Source organism: Erythrolamprus reginae, chromosome 1 (assembly GCF_031021105.1).
Source record: "Erythrolamprus reginae isolate rEryReg1 chromosome 1, rEryReg1.hap1, whole genome shotgun sequence".
In the NCBI taxonomy this organism is placed as follows: domain Eukaryota; kingdom Metazoa; phylum Chordata; class Lepidosauria; order Squamata; family Dipsadidae; genus Erythrolamprus; species Erythrolamprus reginae.
The window spans coordinates 187451224-187463603 of record NC_091950.1 but is presented as its reverse complement, the minus strand read 5'-3'; the positions used below and the strand labels follow the sequence as shown (position 1 = coordinate 187463603).

Here is a 12380-nt window from a genome sequence, read left to right as displayed (position 1 = left end):
TAACTGATAATTGACATAGTTTTTGGGAGATATTACTACTACTAATTATATGAATGAGATTTGTTAAATTTTTGAAGTACAAAAAGAAAATGATACATATAACTGCATAAATTAGACAATGAGTATTAATAGATGAAAGGAAGATACAATAGAACTGTGATGTCTTTCTCTTTCTGGTTTAAGTATGCAGAGTTGTAAGATACTGTAGTTATATATGTATATATGTTTGTGGGGGGTTTTGGTTCAGATTTTTTTTCTATGTATTTTCTCTTTTTTGTATACATCTTAAGCTTCAGCTTTTCAAAAAAACTTTCAATAAAAATCTTTTTTTTTTAAAAAAAGAAAGGGCAAATAAGGGAAAACAACATCAAAACATTCTCTAACGCTATGCTTAAAAATCCCTATCACCTCTGAGTCTATATTTTGTGTGAGGACATTACTTTTTAAATATAAACTAGACTGATTTTCCTTGTAAACAAAAAATGAGAAAACAAGACTATTTACAGCATGCAGTTTAAGAATGTGCTGTTGTTTGTTTAAATCACAAACTATGGTTGAGAAGAAAGATCCCTTGCCAAAAACAGGGTGGACACTAAATTTATTCCCCATATCAAACACACACTGTCATGGTGCTATGATCCTGCCACACTGATCATCTATACAAGACTTGTCTTGACAGTGATCAGCAGCAGGAAGCCCACCCCAGTACCAATACATTCCCAGGCTGGATCCATCCTCTGGTTTCTCAGGCAAACACCCCCCCCACCCCCGAGAAATACTCTTCAACATACTGAAAGTTGCAACTATTTCTGCTAAGTTTTGTGAGCTCAGGAAATTATTTGAAGCCCAGCATCAATAACATATATTTAATGAAACCCTAGTGTAAAGATTTAGTTGAGACTTATTTGGGATGATCTCTTTAACTCAGTCCAAGTTTCTCTGCTGAAGCCTGTCTGATTCTTATTAAATTTCGTACAGGTCCACCAGAATGTTTCACTGCATCTAAAAAGATTCCCTCTCTCTAAATAGGAAAGAAGTGATCTAAAGCGAAGACAGGTACTTCAAAACCAGAGGGCTCCTCTGCACCATACCCCATAATTTAGGAGCATTCTGACATGAAACGTTACATTTCTCCATTTGGGTTTCATCTGCATTTCCCTTTTAGGACAGTGTCTACTTTGTAGTATGTAGCTGCCTATTTCTGTCATGTATTTCACTTGAAAATAACACCTCCTCCTCTGCTGTAATCCATCCACCGTGCCTGCCAGGAAGATGTGACAGGTGGCTATTTAAAGGAGGGCCTTTCCAATCTAATGTCTCAGTTTAGCAAGCCTCACCCAGCATGTATGCTGTGAATTCTTCAGCCAAGGTGAGAAGGTCTCCTTCACTCAAAAGAAAATGATGGCTTTTTAAAATATTCTTCTTATTGAACTATGCTCGCCCTATTTGGGTTGGTTGATTCTTTGACTGCTTTTAATTCCATATTAGATTCTTTAGCTCTATTTTTCTTATTTCAAGGTTTGGATCTGGTCTTCTTATTCCACCAATGGGAATGTTCTTGAGAAGACCTCCATTCCGAATGGTCATATTTAGTAGGCTTATGGACATAAAATTTTCAGCTGTTCCCCCTCCTTTGATAACCTTACATGCTATTCAAAAAATTATAATAATTCTTTTTAAGCAAAAAGCAACACCCTATTAGAAAGCAGCGGCAGACTGTTTCCATATTGTTACCAAAAATCAAACAAGCCCTATATGAACATCTCTACAAAGATATCAGGAGCTCATGAAAGCTTATACCTTTTAATAAAATTTATTAATTGGAAAAGATATACCAGACTCCTGGTTTTGACTATCACAGACAAATACAGCTCTCCTTCTACAATCTCATTGTTATGCTTTGCACAGAAAGACTACTTAATAGCATTTGCCCTCAGAGCAAGGCTACGGAAAACTCACTTTTTAGCTCAGCAAACAGAAGCCATGCATACATCCCAAGATGTTAGAGATAGTAATCTACTCTGAAAATGTTTTACAATTGTTGGTCTTTTTGTCTTTGGGATTTGCAGCAACTCTTATTCTTTCCAGTAATATTCCCATTGATAAGATTATCCTGGGAGGCGTTCTCTTCTTTAAAGCCACAAGTTTACATTTTTAGTATCATCCATCACTGTACTCTGCATGTTCTCAATTGCATACTCTCTGTCACAGGTTGCTCCAACAGGAACAAAAACTAAATTAAGTTACCTGTAATAAAACAGAGGGTAACACTTGATTTGGTGATACAATTTTCAGTGGGGTCCCTGTGGTATGCATAATGTTTAGTCCCATACCGGACATAAGAAGGTCATTTAAAAAGCAACACAAGATATTTTAAATGATTCATTTCAAAACATACATAATAACATAATAAAATGCACAAATTAATGAATGAAATGGAAAAAATAGATAAGCTCTCTGTCTATGAACTAAAAGAAGGGATAATAGATCTGAATGAAGGTGATAATTTTTTGTAGAATGGAGTGATGAAGTCATGCAGGAAAGTGAAAAGGTAGGTTTAATGATAAAGGAAAGTCTAAAATATTGTTCCTGAAAGAATTCACAAGAAGAGTCCTTCATTCCTCTTCTCACAGCAAAATACCTTACTCTGCCAGACTTGAAATACTTGGTTTAGACAACTTACAACTCCGTCGTCTCCATTCCGACTTAGTTATAGTTCATAAAATCATATACCAAAATGTCCTACCTGTTAACGACTACTTCACCTTCAACAGCAGCAACACACGAGCACGAAATCAATTTAAACTAAATGTCAACCGCTCCAAACTTGACTGCAAAAAATACGACTTCAGCAACAGAGTAATCAACGCCTGGAATGCACTACCTGACTCTGTGGTTTCTACTCCTAACCCCCAAACTTTTAACCTTAGACTATCTACAATTGACCTCTCTCCCTTTCTAAGAGGTCTGTAAGGGGCGTGCATAAGTGCACCACTGTGCCTACCGTCCCTGTCCTATTGTCTTCTTTTGTTACTTTTTATCATTACTTATCTGATGTTTCATTTGTACAAATTATCACCCTATAATTGTTTGACAAAATAAACAAACAAATAAATAAATAAATTCAGTAAAAATGATGTAAACTAGACAGTTATGATGCAACAATTCATAGGTATGAAAGTTGTATGTCATACATACGATGAATGATGTATGTCATGCACTAATGAATGATGATAAGGGAAGAACCAGAGAGAATTTAAGGAATATTATGAAGGAATAGAATCCAAGGAAAAATTAATTTTGTGAGGTAACATGATTGGATTTGTTAGAACAAGATGAGAGAGTCCAAAAAAGTAACAAGGCCACTCAGGGGCCCAAGAATGAATACAGGTAGTGATGGTCTGATGATTATTTCCTCAGGAAAAAAAGTCCATTTGTTCTGAATATATGATTTCACGTTTCACATATGCACATGGAAACAACTGAATATAATCTGGAACAATTCCTCAGGGGCCACAGGAGACTGCAGAAGTCAAGGAAGGATCAGTTAAAATCCTTTAATTCCTCCAGCAAATATCCTATATGTGAGGATTTGTTCATAGGAAATACGTTTTCTACCATCTTCAAAACTAAAAGTTGTTTTTACAATATTTACATAACACATTCACACACGTACATAACATTATAATATATTCACTCTGTGATCTTGTCAGGATTCAATCCTACTCCTATAAAATGTGAGGTACAGTGATACCTCGTCTTACAAACCCCTCGTCATACAAATTTTTCGCGATACAAACCCGGGGTTTAAGATTTTTTTCCCTCTTCTTCCAAACTATTTTCACCTTACAAACCTAAGCCGCCACTGGGATGCCCCGCCTCGGGACTTCTGTTGCCAGCGAAGCACCTGTTTTTGTGCTTCTGGGATTCCCCTGAGGCTCCCCTCCATGGGAAACACGACCTCCAGACTTCTGTGTTTTTGCGATGCTGCAGCAGTGCAAAAATGGGTGCTTCGCTAGCAACGGAAGTTCGGAGGTGGGGTTTCCCAGTGAGGGCAGCCTCAGTGAAATCGCAGCATCACAAAAACACAAAAGTCCAGAGGTGGGGTTTCAAGGATTTTCATGTTTTTGCAATTCTGCAATTTCGCTGAGGCTCCCTCGCTGGGAAACCCCACCTCCGGACTTTCGTTGCCAGCAAAGCACCCATTTTTGCACTGCTGGGATTCCCCTGCTGGGATTCCCCTGCAGCATCGCAAAATCACGGAAGTCTGGAGGTGGGGTTTCCCATGGAGGGGAGCCTCATGGGAATCCCAGCAGTGCAAAAACAGGCACTTCGGCTGGCAAAAGGGGTGAGTTTTGGGCTTGCACACATTAATCACTTTTCCATTGATTCCTATGGGAAACATTGTTTCGTCTTACAAACCTTTCATCTTACAAACCTCGTCCAGGAACCAATTAAGTTCTTAAGACGAGGTATCACTGTATTTCAAAGCGTTTCACGTATACCAAAAAGCTGGTTCTGACTTTTTCCGAGACTTGAGATATGTCACAGTTTTTACCTCCATCCTGCTTCCCTTTCTCCGCAATCTCTCCCATCCATCCTTTTGGAAGGTGATATGGCATTTCTAAAGTATTGCCATTGCAGAGTGCATGAAATTTAATCCGGTTTCTCAGTGGGAAAAATCCATTATTCCATCAGCACATATCTCCAGCATTAAACTTAAAATGCTCCCTGGTATTGTTTTTAATCATTTATCTACTCTGTACCACTGGAGGTAGAGAGGAAGCGCCTTTGGATTCCTAGTTCTATTTTTATGTAAATAAAATCTGCTCACGTCGATACCCAAAGGCAGTGAACCATCTAGCTGTGGACTTTAATAGCTGAATGGCAAAACTGGTAGTGACCTCGTCCATGGTGACCTTGATAGAGATTGCTTCATTGGTGCTGCACTTTCAAACTAAAATAATTCAGTGAGTGAAGCAGTTATTTTTGATTATATCACACCTTCTGTCTTTTTCTTCTTCTTTTTTTAATACTCTCCAATAATTGAATAATAAAGTACATAAATCATTTTTTCTCAAACAACATTTGCTAGCTAGCTATAGGTAGCGTTTGCATTTTTCTTGTTCATATCACAGAAAAGAGCAAACAGAAAAATCTTTGCACAGCTTCAAGAGAAATAAATGCAAACCTTAGAGAGTTTACAATGAATTATAACCGCGAAGTTATGGTTTAGATGTTCACATTTGGGGGAAGGTAAACTAGTTTTATGTCTTGATCATTGTTCTCCAGTGAGACATTTGACAGGTATTTAGATGGTGATTATTTATGTAAGGCTGTAGTTACCTTGCAATAGGCATAATCTAATATTCATACGTATGTAAGAAAATAGCTTAGCATTGAGATACAGAGTACTACTCAACATGGAATAGGTTTTGTCAATGGTTAGAAATAAGAGGTAGAAATTAAAAAAAGAAATATTATTGTTATAGATAAGTAAAATATGAATGTTGTTTATAACCATAAGCATTCTGGAACAGGGTTAGGCAAAGTTGGCTCTTGTTGGCTTCAACTCCCAGAATTCCTGAGCTAGCATAATTGGCTCAGGAATTCTGGGAGTTGCAGACTACAAGACATAGAAGAGCCAACTTCGCCTACCTCTGTGCTAGAACAATTAATATGATCATACATAAGTTGTAATCAGGGGTGGGTTCCTCCTGATTCAGACCAGATCGCCTGAACCATTAGTAACCCACTGATGATGTGACGATGGCGTCATGTTTCTGGTTTGGTCGGTGCTGGTCTTTTGGGGGGAATTTTTGGCAATTTTTTCTGTGTTTGAATGGCTTCTCCTCTTCCACTGCTTGAAAAGGAGCCCCCCACCCACCCACCCCTGGGTTAATACTGATCTTTATTTCTTTGCCCAAGGCACAGCTGATCAGTTCCTCAGCTATGTTTCAGGAAAAATCCTGCTACTGAACATGAAAGCGAAATTACATGGGCAAAGCAAGTGCACAATGTTTGCAACATTGTGATGCGAACCAGTGGCAAAGGTAAGTGGACCTCATCCCTGGTTGTAATTATTACGTGTATTATCATTATTACTATCTGTATATCTGTTATTTGTTCCCGTCTTTTGTAAAACGAAATACCCAGACAGTAGACTGCCTTCAAAATATTTATATATAAATAAAAAACTTGACTTAAAAAGAGAAAAACAAAATAGTTTAACTGAAAAGCATTTCAGATGCATTTATGTCATTTGCAAATTCACTGTAATGAACGTTATTGATAAATTATGCCTGATGCATTATATCCCAAAGACAGGATGTATCTTTCCTTTATTTTGGACTATATAACCGATCTGTGTTTTTCTCACTGTTACGCGGTTGGTGTTTTGGCTGGTATTTGAGCAGTTGTTAGACCTTAGGGTAACAATAGCCTTTCAAAACAGAACGTTTCCAGTATTTGTGCACGTTTCAGGAAATAGTTTACCAGAGAAAAACATCGTATATTTTTTTCACAACCAAGTGGCTACTCCTACAACGAAGCCTTTGCAACCTTTGTAAAATTTTATGTGGGCATCATAATTCTCACATGGGATGTGTGTCTAATGATAAAGAAAAAGCGAATGAATCAACACTTCTAAGGGAAAATGGGACACATACTGTATATAGCAAGAGCTTTGGATTGTAAGATGTGATCCAGGAGATCAGGATGTGATGTCCTCATTATGGCTTAACCAGTGATGGGCTACCAAAATTTTTACTACCACCACTGTGGGCGTGGCTTATGCATTTTGTTTCAACATCTTTCAGTGCAAATTGGGTGTTCTGGAGTGGAGCTCCATTTTCGCTACCCCACTGCATTCCCCCCATCTGGGCAGTACCCCACCCCTAATTATCTACTATATAAAGTGTATGTACACACATGCAAATGCAGCTCTTCTAAAATTATACACATTCAACCTCATTTACTGTGATAGAAACATGTCCAGAAGGGAGGGGGAAATCAAAATTTTGCTACTGGTACTGCGTACAAGACCGTACCTGTAAGAGCCCACCACTGGGCTTAACTATTCAACAGCTATTATGATTCATTCATTTTACCTGTACAGATTTTTGTTGATATCGGTACTGAGCTTCTCCTTTTTCAAACTGGTTCTTCACACTTGCCAAACCTCCAGGTATTCTGCATGTCTCTGATTCCTCCAGAGCCTGGTGGGAGGAAAACAAAGTAAAGAGGTTAAAAATAAGCCCTTAAAAACAGCAACAGGCTACTTTGGATGTTTAGGGTTTTGCTTTATCTTTGAAGTCAGTGTTGAATGCCTGGGCAAGTCCCTGCAGTTTCCTTGGCAGGAATTCACAAGTGGATCGTCATAGTGTCCTTTCTAGGACTGAAGAGATTAACTGGCCTAAACTCATCCAGCTGGTTTTGTGCCTAAGGAAGGACTGGAACTCACGGTCTCCTGCAGAGGTGGGCATCACATAATGTAACAACCAGTTCACCCAGCACTGAAAATGTGAGCACGTGTGCATGTAAGCAGCCTTCCGTGCGAGTGCATGGCTTGGAAAACATGGCAATATAGGATGGAATAGCCCCAGGGCAGGTGAGCGAGTTGGAAGTACACATGCCATGGGTTCACCATCATGACTCTAGACTGAACCAGCAGCAGCTCCACTTCTGGTCTCCTGGTTTCTAACCTGGTGCCTTAACCACTACACCAAATTAGAAATATAGAAACATAGAAGACTGACGGCAGAAAAAGACCTCATGGTCCATCTAGTCTGCCCTTATACTATTTCCTGTATTTTATCTTACAATGGATATATGTTTATCCCAGGCATGTTTAAATTCAGTTACTGTGGATTTACCAACCACGTCTGCTGGACGTTTGTTCCAAGGATCTACTACTCTTTCAGTAAAATAATATTTTGTCATGTTGCTTTTGATCTTTCCCTCAACTAACTTCAGATTGTGTCCCCTTGTTCTTGTGTTCACTTTCCTATTAAAAACACTTCCCTCCTGAACCATATTTAACCCTTTAACATATTTAAATGTTTCGATCATGTCCCCCCTTTTCTTTCTGGCTGTTTGGTCAGCTGTTGTAATATTCCATGGCGCTTTTGACTTCAATTTATTTATTTGTATGTATGTATGTTTGTTTGTTTCTTTGTTTATTGGTCTTCAAGGCCGCCCTTCTCCGAAGACTGGCCAACATTTGCTTTACTCCCAGTGAAAGTGGGTAAAGATGGTCCTTGTTTAATGACCACCCATACAGTGACTATTTCAACTTATGATAGTGATAGTTACAACTGGTCAGGTTCCTCTTACTTCCATACTGGTGCACATAAGCAAAACATTGCCAAAAATCGCATGTGCACAAGTGTCCCCTAGCACGATTTTGCTTCCACGCATGCATAGAAGCCAAAAGAAGCCAAAAAATAATTTTTAAAAACTGTGTCCCGTACAGACTGGCAAAGACCATACCGGAGCTGTCGTACACAAATTGCACAATCGGCGGGCCATTACTGGACTACCGCACTGGAGTCCAGCGGTAGGAACCCACCTCTGCCACTGATCTTTAAAATTCTGACTGGTGTATTGCCCTGTGGTTGCATATATTCTTTCCCCCTAGGCCTTTACAATTTTATGCATGGTATGTCTGTATGTATGTTTGGTTTTTATAATAATGGGTTTTTAATTGTTTTTAGTATTGGATTATTATTGTATGCTGTCTTGTTATTGCTGTTAGCCGCCCCGACTCTCTGGAGAGGGGCGGCATACAAATCAAATAAATAAATAAATAAATAAATAATAATAATAATAATAATAATAATAATAATAATAATAATAATATAGTAACTGCAATCTGGATGCAGTTGAATGCATGGCCAATGATAATGGCCTGGATTTACAACCATCAGATTTGTCCCTTGGTTATGTGATCATATAATGTGTAACCCTCCATGCCACCTTCAATGGGGTCAATGGGGAAACCAGCAATGTAAGTTAGAAGTCATCTTCATGGGAGGCCCTTGTGAATGAGCTACACAGTCCTCACTTAACAACAGCAAACAAGAACTGCTGGAATTGCCTTTGCTAAGTGGTTCAATATCATGTGTCCTAATTTCTGTTGTTAACCAAGGCCTACCTGCACACGATTAGGCATTATAAATTTTGTTTCTGCCTGTTCTTACAAATTACGATGTTTGGTTTTAAAGTTTGTGTTTTTAGAATATATATATTCTGTTCCAAGAAGCTACAGAAACACACCAAATATTAAAAGTATCTGAAAAGGAAAATGCAAAATATCCAGTGCACAATGCTCTGAATTATTTTAAATTTGTTTTGCTTCACATATTTTGCTATTGGTTCATTCCACCTCATTCTAATCCAGCTATGTACAGGCCTTAATAAGTTATGCCAAACTTCTAAGGCAAACTCATGAAAAGAACGTCATCAAAATACTTAAAATATGAATGCCTAATGTATTATCCAGATTTAAGCAAAACCTTATGGTGATATTATTATTACCACATTGATTTAAAAGATTAAAGAAGCACTAACAATCAGTAGCCCTCAGTACCTTCTAATCCAGCGTTTCTTCAGGACCATTAACTGCTTTATACCATCAGGGGCTCAGAGACCAGGAAGATATTCTACTGTTATACAACTGTGAATTAATCTCTCTTTTCAAAACCAACACAGGCAGTCTCGGGAGCTTCTTTTATGATGTTAAAGATTAGTGCAACAATATGGACTGCACTTTTGTGTTTTGGAAAAAAACCCTCACCCCCAATTCATAACCTAACATTGTGAACCACATGTGATTTAAAAGCCTAGGACTGATAACAAATTAGAGACTGGGACTTAGGCAAGAAAATTTAAAGCCTCCCTCTGGATCTTGTCTACCTGGTCCACAATGCTATTTGCCTCTAACAAGCACACTGGTGACTAATCATAGTCTTCTAGACTTTTCCTGTTGCCTATTCATCTTACTTTGCTTCCTTCGACGTCAATGGACTGCTGTTATTTTTCAGAGTTTTAAGAGGAGGGGGTAAAAGACTGAGCTACCAGGTTTTATTTGTTTATTATTTATGTACCTTCAAATCAGACTCCTAGTAGCTGCCTGAAGTGCTTCCTGTAGATTTCTTGTCCTGACTGTTCCAAACTGGTTTACCATTGCCTCCACTTTGGGGCTGGGAGAGATGGACTGGCCCAAGTCATCCAGGTGGCTTTGTGCCGAAGGCAGGACTAAAACTCACCATTTCCATGATTCTAGCCTAATGTCCTAACCCACGGAGCCATATCTGCCAGCATGTGAGCGGTTACCCTAGCTCAGCTCCAGCGCACATGTGCATGCCCGCCAGCTAATTTTTGGCTCACGTAGAGCTCTGGGAGGTTGATTTTGGCCTCTAGAGGTCCAACAGGGAGGTGGGGGGGAGAGTTTTCACCCTCCCCAAGCTCCAAGAAAGCCTCTGGAGCCTGGGGAGGGTGAAAAATGCCCCTACAATGCCCACTGTAAGTCAGGAAATAGGGCAGTGGAAGGTCATACATGCATGGACAGGGTTGGGGTGAGTAGGGAGCTTTGAATTATGGGTGTGGGCACACATATGCATGTGACAGCACACGCACACTATTTCACACTCATGAGAAAAAAGGTTCGCCATCTCTGACCTAACCGCTACCCCAAACTGGCGCTCAGATTCTACCACAGTACTAATTAGCTCCATGTCCTGTGTTTCTATGTTTGCTTCTAGTTCTGTTTTGCCTTTATGTCAGTGGTTCCCAACCTTTCCAACTTGACAGCCTGCTGGAGGGGGGAGGGGATGGTCCCGTGTGAACAACGGGGGCTCGCATATGTGCCTGCTACACACACAAGTAGAGATGTGAAGGAGCATGAGTGCTTGCCGGTCAGGCAAGTGAAGCTGCATGTGCAAACTCACCCACTTGCATGGCCCAGTTCCAAACAGGCCATGGCCTGGTAGTGAGCCACGGTCTGGGTATCAGGGATCTCTGCTCTATGTAGTCATATTTGAGTAAAATCTTACTGGTCTCTTTTCTCTTATTACCTTTGGACTGCAATAGATGGGGCTGTTCTCAAGGGCACAGCAAGAATAGGGAAGGAGCAGCCCAGAGGCAAAAGTCAACCCTTCAGTTTTGCTTCTATGGCTGCAAAGCACTCATGGAGGAAGTGTCTCTTTGGGATATTTGTTTGGATGGGTTGTGGGATGGTTAAATGATTTGTAAGGGATGAAATGGATCCCTGGAACCCTGTAAGAATTAAGCTTTTTCATTTCAGAAAAACGTTTGGACGAGTGCAGTTCTTAACATTTCCAACCACTTCCAAGCAATATTTGGCTGCTACGGTTTTAACTCAATTTTAGAATTCGATATCACCAGTGTAATTAATATAAATTTATTTTCCCCTTCTGGAGATTAAATATTTAATGGCAAATTTCCAGGAAACAGTTGGCTGGTTGTGACAAGGGATGGTCACCTTTCCCATTAGAATTACATCTGAATTAAGACAGAAAACAATGCAAGATGACAAGAGATCATGAAGATCTGATGGTTTAGCTAGAAAACGTCGGTATGAAATTATGCGGAAATATGCCGAGATCGTATAGTCATATTTTTGGCTTCACATAAGTAAGTTTGCCATCTCACAATTGATTTATATTCAGTTACGCTGAATTCAACATCTTGTCTGGAATTGTGTTATTGGGCATGCATGCTCAGCTTGGGATACACTCCATACAAAGGAATGCTATTTCTGAAGAAAAGCAAGTGATGAGAAAATTCTCTCCCTGCTGAGCAATTTTCTTCTCCAAACATTGATACAACAATCAAAATTGGGAGAATTGGAGTATAAAAATAACCATCTGCTTCTCCAACTGAAACAGCTCCTAAACCCCATTGCAACGCAAATAGAGGTTGCGTGTAAATATATACATCTCTTTTGTTTCATATACACCATTGTTCAGATATGGTGGATGAATGGGTGTTTCACTCCTCCAATGCCAGTGTGAATCACCTGTACATTTGCTGCTAGCATTCTTGTATCATAAAGCTGTGAAAAACAGGTAACCACATACATATTGCAAATATTTTATTATGCTTGTTAACTTTTGGGGGGGGAAACCAAGGGAATTTATCTGCAGAATGAATTGAGGGCATAATCTGAGGTTAGTTGGGGGAAAGATCAGAAGCAACATGAGAAAATATTATTTTACTGAAAGAGTAGTAGATGCTGGGAGCAAACTTCCAGCAGACATGGTTGGTAAATCCACATTAACTGAATTTAAACATGCCTGGGATAAACACATATCCACCCTAAGATAAAATACAGGAAATAGTATACGGGCTGACTAGAT

The 12380-nt window shown here is 39.3% G+C and overlaps 1 protein-coding gene across 1 annotated transcript in view; it reads right to left on the bottom strand.

Annotated features, from left to right (window-relative positions):
• The window catches only part of XIRP2 (xin actin binding repeat containing 2), a 227915-nt gene that overhangs the window by 61165 nt on the left and 154370 nt on the right, over window positions 1-12380 (bottom strand). Inside the window, exon 4 of the mRNA XM_070731703.1 lies at window positions 7110-7217. Coding sequence (XP_070587804.1) covers window positions 7110-7217 — 108 coding nt within the window. The remainder of the gene's footprint in view (window positions 1-7109; window positions 7218-12380) is intronic.